Source organism: Crocodylus siamensis, chromosome 1, assembly GCF_052110815.1.
Source record: "Crocodylus siamensis isolate JL-2025a chromosome 1, ASM5211081v1, whole genome shotgun sequence".
NCBI lineage: Eukaryota > Metazoa > Chordata > Crocodylia > Crocodylidae > Crocodylus > Crocodylus siamensis.
The window spans coordinates 50,754,165-50,770,532 of NC_143395.1; the positions used below are offsets into that span (position 1 = coordinate 50,754,165).

At 41.1% G+C, this 16,368-nt stretch overlaps 1 protein-coding gene across 1 annotated transcript in view; it reads right to left on the bottom strand.

Annotated features, from left to right (window-relative positions):
* Nucleotides 1-16,368, bottom strand: part of EYS (EGF-like photoreceptor maintenance factor) — a 1,897,540-nt gene that overhangs the window by 1,160,319 nt on the left and 720,853 nt on the right. Inside the window, exon 23 of the mRNA XM_090034512.1 lies at nt 13,468-13,727. Coding sequence (XP_089890638.1) covers nt 13,468-13,727 — 260 coding nt within the window. The remainder of the gene's footprint in view (nt 1-13,467; nt 13,728-16,368) is intronic.

A 16,368-nucleotide genomic window follows, 5' to 3' on the forward strand; every position in this document is an offset into this window, starting at 1 on the left:
ACACCTCAGCAAGGGCACATTTCATTCAGGGTAATGTCCTTTAGCCTCTTTCCAACCAAAAAGTACCCAGAAGGCAATAGAGGCTAGGGTTTTGAGGTGTCCTATACTCACCTTACTGTGGAGGTTGCAACACTGTGGTATTTTATAGGGGCTATCCCACCAGAAGTAGCTTCACCACATTCCCATCAGGCTCTGCAGTCAGATGCAGTTTATGGTCACATCCAGGATCAATATATAATGTGATTGTGCAGATATATAAATATAGTTATATATGTATATAATATAGCTAAGGTATTATAGAGTTGACAGAACTGGGAAGTGATTTTAAAAATAAGATGGATATGATTACCTATAAAAATATATTTTTTTTTATTACAAAAAACCTGCACCATTGCATATTATACTAAGCAACATTTCTAATTCCCAAGTCTTAGATATTGTTTTCTGTTAAATTCTCTCGGTTATGTAATGTTACATCATGAACTGAGCATCAAATACTACTTTTGGACCTATTGGCCAAGTACAGACAGTCAAAAACCCTGAGGATGAATTGATTCAATCTTTGCAGGTTAGTCTAAGCTAACTGAACATCTTATTAGCTTCAAATATTATGCTTTCAGGTATAATGGGTTTTCAGATCTGGTCATGGGGTTTTGGCTGTAGAATCCAACTGCCACTTCTGAGTGGAGGACTGAGAGGCCAAAGAAAAGAAAATCCCGGAAGTCTATGCAGCAATGGTGGTATTGCCATATCTTGCAATGTTATCATAACAGTAGAAAATTCTAGCCCCAGATACCTGCTCCCAGGTCTTTTTATCTATCTGTACTCAGCAGTCGTTGGATTAAAACTAAACAAACAAGCAATAAACCTGTCAAGGGAAGGAATGCCGGACTCTTTTCATCTCTGGGCTACAAGACATACTGTATTTTGTAGGACATGATAGATATGGATTTGAATCTCCTTATACTAATGGAGTCCAGAACCTGGGTCTCCCACTTCATGGGGGGTACTCTCACCAGTTGACTCCAGGGTAAATATAGACACTATCACCACTGTATTTCAATCAGGTAAGACTGGGTGTTCTGCTTTGCACCAAACTAAATGGTTCTGTAGGTTGTTGGCAAACTCTGAGAACACCTAACACGTTAGGTTTCTCAAAGGACTTTTCAGACCAAAGTTTTTTGGTATTTTTCAGACCAAAATAGAGACACTAAACAATTTAAATACTTAAATGATTTTCTTGCTGTTGAAGCAGGCATGAGCTATTTTTTTTCTCCCTGTGATTGAAGTACCTAGTTAAGCTGAGTTAATTTAAATCATCAACTCTCTCTACAAGCAAGATAGCCAAATAGAACAAAGGACAAAAGAAGTCACTTTAAATCTGAAGTCTGGCAAAAACTCATTTTTGCTCCTGTCATGTTGAAACAGCTTAGGTGTTCTGTCATTGGCCTCCAAGGCCTCTGCTTGGCTGTGTGGGGTTGGAGCAGCAGGAGCATACCCTGTCCCTTAATTAAAAGAGGCAACTCCTATGTGTGGCCAGGGAGCCCTATGACTGAAAGGGGGCAGGGCTTTAAGACATATAAACCCAGAGCGTGAGCCAGAGTGGACAGTCACAGCTTCTATGCTGCAGGGAGAGGTGGTCTCCAGGGCAGCTGGTTTCAAGAAGCAGGCTCATAGACACCCATAAAAGTGAGCCTAACATTATGAATTATTAGGGTAGGATATTGAACCAGAACAGGAAGGAGTTGGTGGAAGAAATTTGCTGATATTTCTCTGATATGGATGCTAATGTTTGTATGCTACTGGTGGACCAGGTGTGGCTGATAGGGATGGTTTGGATGCCACAGGGGTGCTGCAGGGGCACCCAGCATAATGCCCTTCCAGGGTCAAAGAACCTGGTGGACTACATGGGGCAATAGCCCAGATGCTTTAGTGGCAGGCAGCAGTAGCCCTGCACAGTTAGGTGGCCCAGGAAGCTGAGCCCAGCTGAAAGGCCAGAGGCTGGCATATGGGAAGTCAGCAGCCTTGGCCTGAGTCAGAGATGCCAGGGGAGCTGAGCTGAACCAAGAACAGTTTTGCCCTGAATCAGGGATGCTGGTGGGCAGGGACAAAGCACAAGACAGGGCCAAGGGACCTGGAGACTGGAGACACAGAGAGGGTTGAGAGAGCACGGCCCAAATCAGTGGGCCAAGGCTGGAAGTCTGCAGCTAGAATAAAGGGAGCTGAGGCCTCTCTACAAGAAAAATAAATTGTGAACAGAGTAACATCTGCGAGGCATGGGTGTGATTATGGGTGTGACTATGGGGATGGCTGGAAGTCATGATTATTGTCCTTAAGGCATCACTGGGATTGTCTTAAAGGGGAAATCCACCCTGTAGAGTTTGAGACAAAGAAGTCTGGAGGACCATATACTTACAAAGGACACATAGGAAGAGTCTACCTCAGCCTCTGGAGACATATCCAGTTAAAAGTCTCAAAGATCAAGTCATGACAGGTGAGGGATGGGAGGTAAAGAGAGACAAGGGCATGTGGACAGGAAGGTATGACCAGTAGGGGGTGTCAGATATTGAGCAGATTGCCTGAGCCTATCACTGGTCCTCTTCCAAGTGTAGACCACATGGGAAATACACGATCTCTGCCAAAAGCTTTTCATCAAGGGATAAACAAAAAGAGATTGTAACTGAAATATTAACTGTTTATTGTGTTTTTATTTCATCAAAGCACTGAACCTTTCAACTCCGTCTGGCCTTTGGATTCTGTCTCGGTGGTCTAAAGCAGGGATGGTAGGTCTTGAGCTACCTTCACTCCTCCATACTTTTGCCTAGGAATATGCATCAAAGATCTTGGTGTGGTGGTCACTGGATTTCTTATAAATAAATTCATCAAGCACCTGACCAGAAGTCTTACAGGATCTGGAGGATCAATGGTTTCCTACACATTACATACAAATATATATAATTGTCACTATTTTCCTTGTTCACCTTCCTCCCCACCTTAACATTTTGAAAAGCTTTGAGTTTTAGCCTGTTGCTTTGCAAACTGTTAATATTTCTGAGTGTCTGTTTCTGAGAATCACACCTCAAAAACCAGTTTCCAGTTTTGAACCACAAGACTGAAAAAAAATCATTTTTTTTCAATCAAATGCTGTGTTTTATGTTTTTGGCAGAAGCAGACAGAAATATGCATGAAATTGTTTTGTCAGAAAAGATCAAGTGTTTTTATTTGCTTCACAGTTAGCAATTGTGATAATTTAGCTTTGTATTAATACTGACATTTTTTAAGGGCAAGAAGATCCAGATGAATAAAATACAGGGAGTTGCATCCCTGAAGGGGTATTAAGAGAGGAACATATTAAGATTTATATGTTATTGATTATTTCTCTAAACTATAACATTTTAGTATCAAATCATTTTATTTTAAATACTCGGGCTGTTTTAACACCATCTAGTATGTCCCAAACAATTTCTTCAGGTATTTCAATAATCTTCCTGATCCTTGCTTACCTAAGTGCTTTCCTTTTTAGGTAAGTCCTTACCATTGACAGACTACTTATTCTTATAGTGTAAAACAAAGCCAATTTGAATTATATTGTCCTCTTGTATCTGTTTTTTTTTCACTGGTTTCTCACACAGTTCTCAGTATCTTGAACTAATGGTTATGACTTCCATAAGATTTTGCTTTCATACAAAATCATTTCATAGATTTCATAGACATCAGGGCTGGAAGGGACCTCGGGAGATCATCGAGTCCAGCCCCCTACCCAAAGGGCAGGAAGTCAGCTGGGGTCATAGGATCCCACGAAGATAAGCATCCAATTTACTCCTGAAGGTGTTAAATGTAGGTGCTTGAACCACCTCCGCTGGCAGACTGTTCCAGACCTTGGGGGCTCGGACAGTAAAGAAATTCTTCCTTATGTCCAGCCTGAAGCGGTCTTTCAGGAGTTTGAGACCGTTCGACCTCGTCATCCCTTGGGGCGCTCTGGTGAAAAAACGTTCCCCCAGATCCTGGTGGCCACCCCTGATAAACTTATAGGTGGCCATCAGATCACCCCTGAGCCTGCGCTTTTCCAGGCTAAAGGGTCCCATGTCTCTCAGCCTATCATCGTAAGATCTGTTTTCCTCACCTCTGATCATGCGTGTGGCTCTCCTCTGGACTCTCTCAAGCTTCTCCACATCCTTTTGAATTGTGGAGCCCAAAACTGGACTCAGTACTCCAGCTGCAGCCTCACCAAGGCCGAGTACAAGGGAAGAATGACGTCCCGGGATTTGCTTGAGAACCATCTATGGATGCAAGCCAACATTTTGGTCGCTTTATGAGCCGCAGCATTGCATTGCAGGCTCATGTTCATCTTGTGGTCAATGATGAACCCCAAGTCTCTTTCTTCTGTAGTGCTATCCAACGTAGCACTGCTGAGCCTATAAGGATGCTGCAGGTTTTTCCTCCCAAGGTGGAGAACCTTGCACTTTTCGGTGTTAAACACCATCAGGTTCTCGTCTGCCGATTTGCTGAGCTTGTCCAGGTCAGCCTGGATCACCCACCTATCTTCTGGCGTGGATGCTTTGCCCCAAAGTTTGGTGTCATCGGCGAACTTCGCCAGTCCACTCCTGACTCCAATGTCCACATCATTAATGAAGATGTTGAACAGTATGGGTCCCAGGACAGAGCCTTGAGGGACCCCACTGGTCACAGGGCACCACAATGAGTGACTGCCATCAATTACAACCCTCTGGGTCCGACCACGGAGCCAGTTTCCCAGCCAGCGGATCGTGGTGGAGCCAAGGCCACAACTGGCCAGTTTGGCCAAGAGGTGATCATGGAATACCAGATCAAAAGCTTTTTTGAAGTCAAGATATATGACATCAATCTCTTCTCCCTCGTCCAGGTGATAGGTCACCTGGTCATAGAAGGAAATGAGATTGGTCAAACAAGACCTACCCGCAACAAACCCATGCTGGCTATCCCTTAGGATGTTAGCCTGGGCCAGTCCATGAAGGATGGCCTTCTTAATAAACTTTTCTAAGATCTTCCCCAGGATAGAAGTCAGGCTAATGTGCCTGTGGTTAGCCGGATCCACTCTCCTCCCTTTCTTGAAGATCGGCACCACATTGGCCTTCTTCCAGTCTTTGGGCACTACACCAGAGCACCAGGAGTTTTCAAAGATCCATGCCAGGGGCTGGGCTATGACGCTCGCCAGCTCCTTGAGTACCCTGGGGTGCAGATGGTCAGGGCCAGCTGACTTGAAGGTATCCAGCTTCTCAAGATGTTCCTTCACGAGGTCAGCATTTATGGAGTGTAGGGGATCCCCAACACCTGGATCTCCCTGTCCCATAGCAGGCATGGACGTCCCATGGGACTGATGAAAGACTGATGCAAAGTACCTATTTAATAGGTTGGCTTTTTCCTGGGCGTCAGTTGTCAGTTGCCCCATCTGGTTTAGCAGGGGTCCAGCGTTACCCTTGCTTTTCCTCCGGCTCCCCACATATCTGAAAAAGGACTTTTTGTTGTCCTTGATGCTTGAAGCTAGCTGGAGTTCAGTTGCAGCCTTGGCTTTCCTGGTTTGCTCCCTGCAGGACCGGACCAGCGCAGAATAATCCTCCTTGGAGGTGAATCCCATCCTCCATGCTTTGTAGGCTTTCCTTTTTAGCCGCAGGAGGTCCGCTAGGTCCCTGGAGAGCCGGGAGCGCTGCTGTGCCTTCTTGCTGCCTTTCCTTCGTGTTGGAATAGATTTGGCTTGTGCATTGAGGATCGCTTCCTTGAGAATCAACCACTCTTCTTGAACTCCCATCTCCCTGGGGTCATGGTCCCTAAGGGCCTGACCAACAAGCCTCTTGAGCTTGTCAAAGTCGGCTTTTCTGAAGTCAAGGACTTCTGTGTTGCTGAGTGACTTGCCAGCTTTACGGCGGATGGTAAAGGTGATCAGCTCGTGGTCGCTGTCACCCAGCTTCCCATCGATCACTAGGTCACCGATTAGGTCGTCCCCCATAGCCAGTACCAGGTCGAGCAGCACTTCGCCTCTTGTTGGCCCATAGACTTCTTGAGTCAGGTAGAGGTCATCCACATATGAGAGAAAGCTTTGTGATCGCTCGGATTTTGCTGAGTGATCTTCCCACGAGATGTCTGGGTAATTGAAGTCACCCATGACAACCAAGGTCCGGGAGCAAGCGGCCTCAGTCAGTTCCCGGGTGAACTCCTGGTCAAGCTCAGGACTTTGAGTGGGAGGTCTGTAGTAGACTCCCACCGTTGTATCCCCTGTGCCGTATTCCCCATGGATTTTTACCCAGAGGGTCTCTAGCTGTCCATGCCGGCCGCCAACATCAGCTTGCAGGGACATTGTAGCTTTCCTTCACATAGAGAGCTACACCCCCACCCCTTTTGTCAACTTGATCCCTCCTGTACAGGGTATAGCCCTCTATACCCGTGGTCCAGTCATGGGTGGAGTCCCACCAGGTCTCCGTTATCCCAATGACATCATAATTCTTTGCACTGAGCAGGAGGACGAGCTCCTCCTGCTTGTTGCCCAGGCTCCTGGCATTAGTGTACAGGCAGCCAAGTGTGCCCTTGGGGGCTCTTGCCTTGCCCACAAATTGTGCCAGGGTTGGGGCAGGGGTGGGCTCCCTTAAGTGCCTTGGTCTGCTGGCTTTGCAAGGGTTGCTCATTGGGCCAGCAGTGGCAGTAGTCCCCCCATCCCCCAGCGGACTTAGTTTAAAGCCTGTGCCAGCCTGGCTGAGAAGAGCCTCCTCCCCAGGGGCGTTTAAGTGAGGTATATCTTCTCTAACATCGACATCAATATAATTTTCTGGGTAGTGTGCATTTTGCCAAATCCTGTGTGTTTAACCATTAAAATGGTGGCGCTGCTTTGCTGTAATATTTTTGTATGCTTATGCTTTTTTATCCTTCAACACTGATGGGCCCCTTAGTCATTTTTTCTTTTTTTACTCACAGTTGGTAATTGATTATTTATATATCTTTAGGATCTACGTAGCACCAAATAATGGATATTCTCCATCCCTTGCAAATTCTTCTCTATATACATCCTGCATTAAAGTAATCCCTTACCTATTTGGTGTTGTTATTTGCATCTAGAGGAAAGTCATACAGTGTTGCAAGATCTAGGAATTCCTGCAGCTACGATCTGTTATCAGTTCCTACCTTTGGAATTCCATCATGCAGCTTTGCATCTGAGAACTGTTCCAGTTGTAGTATCATTCAACGTGACTTCTCCAGGGAAACTGATGATTGGGATTATTACAAATGGGTGGTCATCTCTTCTCAGGCTGAACACATTAATTCAGACTTTGCCCTATGAAGTTATTACTTGTTTATCTGGTTTCAGTGTTTCTTTCTCCTAAACATCTCCATACTTCTGATGTGTTGTGCCCTTTGTTCATCATTTTTTGGATGTTTCTAGTCACCTGTGGTCAAAATACATCTCTTATTATCCTTTTTGAATTGACCATTTCAAGGCTTCCTTCATGTGTTCATTCTAATATTTTCCTTCTCATCACTGGAAAAAATCAGTTTCTATATCCTTCAGGAGTTCATTTTTATATTGGGAATATGTCGTTGAGAATATTTGTGTGCGTCTTTCCCTCCCTCTCCTTTAATTGAAGTTTGTATCACTGCTTGCAGCATTTCATCTTTATTGGTTTTGGTTTTAGTTTATTCTGTGTACCTGAAGATATAGCTTTTTATCATATTCACACATCTATTTATTCCATAGTATTAGACTGTATATTGATAGAAGGAACTGGGAAGTTCAGATTAGAACTCAATTCATATATTTAAATTTTCAAAGTAGCGCATGTACTGTAGGTGAAACTTCTCCAAGTTCTTTTTAGTAGTTTGTGATTAGTTAATACATGCTTGTCTTAATACTGGGTTTTTTCTATAGCATTGGAAAAACTCATGCTGATCGCCATATCATTGGCATTATTCCTTGCTATACATGCATCAGTGCTTGGCCAATTCAATTACTGTGAACATTTGCCTGATGATTTAGTTATGATACTGACAGTCATATACTCAGTGCCTATCTTAGGGCTGTTTATTTGTGTTTTTGTTTGTTCCCTTCCTTGCCATGTATATTTTTTTCTTTCTTTATTGATCCATCTCCCTAAGTAACTGTTCATTTTTGTTTTGTTTTGTTCTTTTTAATACTACATCCCAGGACAATCTGGGCTTTAATGAGAGTCTTGTAATACTCCATACTTCCAGGCCTGGCTTTTTAAGTCTGTGACAAACTTCTTCATGGTTTCTCCTTCATTCTGTGTTCTCATCCTGAACATATCTTTTGTAAGAAATTTCCCCCTCAGGAACACAATGTTTCTCAAACAATTTAATTATTTCTGGTAAGATGTTCTCTCTTTCCATGCTACCATCTTCATGGAATGTATTTTATAGCAGTGCTGCACTGTAAAGAGCAGAATAATCTTTTGCTCATCCTCCAGTTTACTTGCTCCTGTGGCTTTAGCATATAGTTCAAAACACTGTCTGAACCATTTCCATGAATTATCAGTATTTCCCCTTGTTTCTCAGGGCTGGTGGAGGAATTTATTTGCAATGACACTAGCACTGCAATGTTCTTCTCCTTATGGTACAATGAAATAGATTTTTTAATAACTAAGATTGGCTTCAACATTAACTTTTTTTCTCCCTTGGAATGGAGTCTATGAACAGAAATATGTTTAAAAAAAGAATTAATTCACTGTGACTGTCTTGTTCCCCTTTGAATATGAATAAAACAATATGAGGTGCTGTACAGAGAGGAATGCAAGCAAAACTAAAATGACAAAACTTGAATATAGAGTATACAAGCATCATAGTTTAACAGAGAGCCTATGGCTCCTGTTACTTAGAGTGCAGGAAATAGGGGCAAACTCTACTCAGGTAGTAAAGAATGGGGCTAGCTGTAATGGAATAGGCAGCCAAAGCCCACAGAATGGAAAGTGCTTATTGCTGTGGTAGGCACAGATACTGCAGTGCAAGTAGATCCCTGGCAGTAGTATGAGACAGTCTTGGGTGAGAGACAAGGCAAAACTACTGTTAGATCTGATACTATAGGCTACCCTGAAGGCCAGTAAGCAAAGCTCATTAAAGGAACCTGAAAACAGCCCAGGGAGTCACCTGACCACAAGGTGCGCAGGGCTCTGTGGCATATAAACAGGAAATCTGACCCTGGAGGTTGAAGGAGAAGGAGTTCTACAGTAAGATGCTTGCTGATAAGAGCTCAATACAGATCTTGCTATCACAGAGAGATGTCAGTAAGGAGCTAAGGGCTGGCAGGGGGTTAGACTCTGTGTGGATAGGGATTGCAGAAGAGAGCCAGGGTGCTTAGATAATTATGTTATAGCAACTTAATATTCATATTCAAAAGGTTTTGGCTTGAGGTTTAACTGGTGGTCTAGGTTTGGGACTGTATGGAAGGTCAGGAGGTCCCAGTAGTGCCTGTAAAGTATATAAGCTTTGAGGCTGCCAGGGAATGGCGGGGAGAGGACAAGTGGTAGTATAGCTCCACAGGAGAGGCAGTGGTAAGGAATCCACAGCCCAGGAGGGGAAGAAATGGGGTTAATGAGCGCCCAGTACCCAAACAAAGGGCAGAGATGGGCTAGAGAAATCCCAGATGCAAGAGGGCCAGAGAATGACAAGAGACTGAAAAGGTGGATGAGAGATTGGGGCATAGGGCCCACTGAATTGTTTGACTAATACACCTATGAAGCATGGGCCCGGGTGTAGGGGAAGATGGAGGTCATCTGTAATGGGTGCCCTTGGTGGTGTGTTTGGGTGAAGAGGGCCCACCTAGCAGGAAAGAATAATTGATTGGGAACAGCAGAGTCTGAGAGGGATCCAGGGGTAAAGAGGACAGGTTATGGCTTGCTCTAAGACACTTTGGTAGCCTCCCTTTTCAAGTTTCTCAATAAGATCAAGGAGTGACAGGCAAGAACACAGAAAGGATTCCTTAGAAACAGAGCAGAGCACGAACTGAGTCTCTACCAGGGGAGGGTGGGAGGGAGGGATGACGGCCACCTCTGTTACACTGGCCCTATTACATCGCTACACTTTCTAAAGAACTTGTTCTATAACAGAAATAAAATGGTTAGCCTCTCTCCTTTTTCTCCCCTGAACAGACCAGACTCTTACATTTAAATATGACACATTTTATGGACTCAAAGCACGAGGTTTAATCTTTTTACACTTTATGAACTCCAAAGGCAGAAAAGACCACTGATAATGCTCTAGTCTGTTTTCTTGCATACATACACCATAGAATTGCTCCCTAAATCTGAAAAAATGTCACTTAGAAAGATGCCTAATGGCAAGTCCGCCATTTCACTTGAAAAGGTATTCTGATGTTTAATTAATCTCAGGGTTAAGAAACTGCAACTCATTTGATGATTAAATTTCTCTACCTTCAACTTCCAGCCATTGGCTTTTATTATACCTTTGTCAACAAGACTGAAAAGGCCCCAATTATCAGCTGTGTCTGCCATCTGTAATGACCGAATATAGCAATTAAATTTCTTTCCAGCTTCTTATTAAACTGAATAGTTTGAACGCCTTAGCTAGCATCATAAGACATGTTTTCCAGCCTGCCTATCTTTTTTGTCCCTTCTTTGAGTGCTCTCTGAAATTTCCATACCCTTCCTAAACTGTGTATACCCAAACTAGACATAATATTCTAGGAGTTGGGGGTAGGGGGGATCTCCTCAATCCTGTGTACAAAGGCAAATTCATTTAACCACTTCTACTTGATATTTTCAATTTTAGAAACCTAACAGTTGCAATTAGCCATTTTAGCCACAAAACTACACTGCAATCTTATGCTGATGAAATTCTCTCTAATGAACTTCGAGTTATTTCTGAGACACCATTTTTCAACAATCCCTCAGCTATGCATAGATAATCTATTTTCTTAGCTCCTAGATGTAACACCTTGCATTTGCTTGTTTTCAAACTAATTTTGTTGGATGGTGAGTATTTAACCAGGCAAATAAGACTACTCTAATGTGCAACCTGCGTTCACATTAACAACCCAACCATTCTTTGTCATCTACAGACTTTACTAGTAAAGATTTTAGAGTATTGTCTTGATAGTACATAAAAATGCCGAATAGTGTTGACCAAGAATGTTTCTCTGGGTATCATATAAGTAACTGACCCACTCATTTATAGTTCCACATTAACAAATACGTTCTGAGCTCTGTCTCTCAGCCAGTTTTTAATCAATCTATTGTGTGCCCTGTTAATTGACTGTAATGCTAGTCATTTAATCTTATTTGATTTTATTTATTAGTCAGATGACGTCAAGAATCCAAGTGTATAAGCATCATCACAATTGCTTTTATGAACCAGAACTTGTGCTCTCAATTCCCTGCAAAACACAACGTATTTCTTTGCCAGACCTAGCTTCCATGAAATCAGCCTGTATTAAGTTGCCTTTTTAGCCTCTAATTCGTTTGATAGAGGCCCAAATGATCAACTCTATTGTTTTGACAGGACAGGGCACTAGGCTAATAATGGAATTTCTTCATTTTTCCAATATTTGTTAAAATTTTACATTAGTGATTTACTGAGCTGTTCAGCTAAAAGGTTTCATACTTTAAGAGGTAAGATTTTTGTACCTGTTGAAATTAAAATTATGCACAAAGATGTTTTAACACAAATTGTTTGTTTGTTTTATTTGTTTCTAGGAAATTTTATTTAAAAATGTCAATACTCTTTACATTTCATTTCCAAAGAAGACTGCAAAGGCATCATTTTATACCTAAAGTGTTCTTTTAAACTATGCTCAAAAATATTAATGCCACCATTTTGTGAGCAGCTCATTTCCAAAATTAATGAGACCTGTTTTTCAGCATTCAGTAGTGACCTTTTCCAAATAAGTAATAATACTTAATAGTCATCATGGAATCATTTTAGGGTTGGAAGAGATCTCAAGAGGTTACCTAGTTCAACCCCTTGATCGAAGCAGGCCCACTACCAGTTATATCATCCCAACCAAGGCTTTGTCTATTTGGGTCCTAAAAACCTTCAAGGATGGAGATTCCAAAACCTCTCTGGGTAACCTGCTCCAGTGTTTTACTACCCTTCTAGTGAGACATCTTTTCCTAATATCTAACCTAAACTTCCCTTGCTGCAGCTTGAGGTCATTGCTCTTTGTATTCTCTAGCTCCATCCTCTTTGGAACTACCCTTTGGGTAGATGTAGGCTGCTATTAAATCCACCCTCAGTCTTCTCTTCTCCAAACTAAATAAGTCCATTTCCCTTAGCCTGGCCTCAGAAGTCATGTGCATCAGCTCCCTAACCATTTTCATTACCCTCTACTGGACTCTCTCCAATTTGTCCACATCCTTTCTGTAGTGAAGGGCCCAAAACTGGACACAGAGCTTCAGATGTGGTCTCACCAGTGCTGAAGAGGTGAATAATCACTTCCCTTGATCTGCTGGCAATACTCCTACTAATGCTTCCAAGTATACCATTAGCCTTTTTCGCAACAAGGGAACGTTGCTGGCTCATATTCAGCTTGCTGTTTGTTCACTGTAACCCCAGGTCCTTTTATGCAGAGCTGCTGCTTCATCAGTCAGTCCCCAGCCTGTGCTGGTGCATGGGATTGTTCAATCCAAGGTGCAAGACTTTGCATTTTTCCTTTCATAGATTTCACAGACATTAGGGCTGGAAGGGACCTCAGGAGATCATCGAGTCCAGCCCCCTGCTGGGGTCATAGGATCCCAGCAAGATAAGCATCCAATTTACTCTTGAAGGTGTTCAATGTAGGTGCTTGAACCACCTCCACTGGCAGACTGTTCCAGACCTTGGGGGCTCGGACAGTAAAGAAATTCTTCCTTATGTCCAGCCTGAAACGGTCTTTCAGGAGTTTGTGACCGTTCAACCTCGTCATCCCTTGGGGCGCTCTGGTGAACAGACGTTCACCCAGATCCTGGTGGTCACCCCGATAAACTTACAGGTGGCCATCAGATCACCCCTGAGCCTGCGCTTTTCCAGGCTAAAGAGTCCTTATTGAACCTCATGAGATTTCTTGTGGTCCAATCCTTCAATTTGTAGAGGTCTCTCTGAATCCTAGCCCTACCCTCCAGCATATATACTACTTCCCTTAGCTCTGTGTTATCTGTAAACTTGCTGAGGCTACACTCCATCCCATCTTCTAGGTCACTGATGAAGATATTGAGCAAAACTGGCCCCAGTTTTGCCACTCACAAACTGACAATTGGAAAACATTTTGTATTCTGTGTCAATTCTTATCTTTTTTACAAACACACAATGGAGTGCTATGTGAAATACAATGCATTAAACATTTTCAAGATCACTGGAAAGTTCTATTAAACTACAAAGTATTAGTTATTTTGGTAACAATGTCTTAAAATCCAACACAATTGCAACTTTTTAATTATTTAATAGGATGTCTAACACTCACACACTGACAATAGGAAAATACTTTGTGCCAATTCTTACCTTTTTTGCAAACACACAATGGAGTGCCATCAGCCTGTGCCAGGCAGGTTGAATTGTTTATACATGGATTGTAGTGTGGGTCACAGGGGTTGTAGCGCTGCTGGCAAGAGTCTCCAGTATAAAATGGAGGACAAAGGCATATAAACTGCCCCTGGACAACAGACTCATAGCAAGTCCCTCCATTCAAGCATGGGTCAGAATCACATTCATTTATATCTTCATTACACTGTGACCCTGTCCAGCCTGCTGTACATGTGCATCTGAAAAAAGATAGGGTGAAGTTGATATGAATATGCTTATTAAGCTTCATTAGTTCATAGCACTTACTACACTTTATCAATTTATACAAATTTTATTCGTAACAATTAGTAAATCCTTTCTCCACGTAAGTTGTGCCTGTGTAATGTGTTTTTGTGCTCTGTGAATGAAAAAATGTATTGTCTATTTATATAAAATGTATAGAATTCATGCTACTTAATATGTGATTTTTCCCTGCTTCATAAATCAATTCAATGATCTGCAATATTAAGTCTTTTGAAGAAAAGTTTTCCTTTGGTTTTTGACTTGCTACTATCCTAGAAAACCCCACAAGTATTATTAAAAATTTAAAAAACTCTGTATTTCTGGAGTGTATGTATTTAAAGGCACAAGGCAGTAGACAGTTTTTCAGCATATTTTCTATTATGAGTCAAAAATAGAAGGAAAAATTACAGTGACTATGCCCAGATTCTTCCCTTTCTTCTGTGTGTTCTGCTCCCATTTTGCATACATTTTTGTAAGAAATGGATTCTGAACACAGAGGACAAAATTGTGAACAAGCATTTACACTTCCTGTGACCCTTATAGCTCCATTTTTTTTGTGACATAAACACATCCCTGTCCTCTTTTACAGCATAAACTTGATGACAGGTCTTTGAGATTTAAACACAGATTACAATTCTTTGACTAGACCAATGAAAGTTTTACCACTGACTTCAAAGGGAATAGAATCTTCCTTGCATTTTTGCTTGCTTAGGAAATAATGAAGTCAGCTGCATTGTAATTGCATATTTGAATAGCACTTCTAGCTATAGCCTTGATTCAAACACATTCAATTAGTCAAGTGAAATTCAGTCTGAGTACAATAGGTACAATTAGGATGGTGTTGCTTGACTAAGTAAAAAGAATTGGAAAGCTCTCTTGTTTTACAGAGATTGCCTGCTACATACAACAACTTCCTAGCATAATGTATTTTATGCAGACTTTTGATTATGTTTTTCAGTTAGATGGATATATAGACTCAATACAACAATTATAATATTAAATTGACTAGATTAGTGAGCTGAAGTTGTGCTTGATGATTTAAAAAAAAGTGTTGATCCCAACTAAATTAACCTTTCACCACTAAACTAACACTTGTAACTTCAACTCCTATTAAGCCCTAACAAAAATGAATATCACAAAAAAAATTTGCTAAACTCAAGGACGAGTTAGAACTCTAAACCTTAAAGCTGTTTCAAGAGTCCCCTCATCCACAAATAAAGATAATTTGTGGATTTAGAAGTTGATAATATTGCTGGGATGATCACATCAAGGAGTTGAGTCAACAAAAGGGTGACAGCAGTGAATATTTAGGTTTCATAAAGCCCTCAAAAAGAGTATCTTGTACTTCTACTGTAACTGTGAACAAAGAAGAATATACATCTCTTTCAGAATGAAGAAAGCAGTGTAATATGCTCCTGTCTCAACTTCAACAGCACTCTCATTCTCATTTTGTCCCAGCATGTTCATCTCATTGCTTTCAAGTAAGCAAACAGCGGCAAGAAGACAAAGAACAAAAGTAATCTTTTACAACATAAAGAAGCTTTATTCTGGTACAATCACATTGTCAGACCTGCAGCACCTAATATTGGAGAAAGTTTGCCAAAATAAATGTCAAGAGATTTGATTTGATTTTTTTTTCTGTAATGATATTAATGGAATGCTGAAATGCTTCTATGATTTTAAATAGCAAGAGCTTCTCTTGTTAAACACCAGAATGGTTTAGTCTGTATTCTTAGAGAGAAAACATTTGCTAACACTGGTGAACAGAGATAAATAGTATATGAACATGAATTTCTAATAGTCATTTATTTGCCTGTCTCAAGACGTATCCCTAAATGGCTTCTTTTAAGAAATAACTTTTTAAATACCTCCTTTGGTTTTATAATACTGTGGTAAGATCATTTTAAAATGGTATGTTATCTATAATAAAGCAAACGGGTTTCTCCTAACCTTAGACAGAATATAAGCTAAATTGTATAAACATACATTAAGCCAAAATCACTATTATTTTGGAAATAAAAACCTTTAATCTTGATTCATTTAGGTAAAACATTCCCTCTATCACTCCCATCTCCCCTCCAATGATGCACATTTAAGTATCTACAGGAGATTCTGTTCCACAGTATGTTCACTTTGAACAGCCATGACAGTACATAAAGCAAAAGATTCTCCAGGTATATGAGGCCTTAAAGGAGAGGATGTTTTAGTAAATTATACATCTTAAAACAGTACTCTTTAAGTAGATTATATAATGTAGATTATACCTTAAAAAAAGGTATAATCTTAATTAAAAGCTGTCTACAGGTAAATATATGAAATTAATGGGAAATGGAATACTTGTTTATTACTTTTGTTTTCTTTATTAATTTATTTTTCTCTGTGGTCTTTAATAATGAAATTGTTTTAGTTAACTTAACAGTTGTAATGATTTTGTTAAACTGTGGTGTCCCCTAAGGTATTGTTCCAAATGCATCTGACTAAAACTATAGGAGTCCCATATCTGTGTGAGCACGAAAAGAAAAAAAACAAGATTTAAAATCTGGTATGCCATAAAATTATTTGAAACTCAGTAATGAAACAGACCCTTCTTTAACTCTT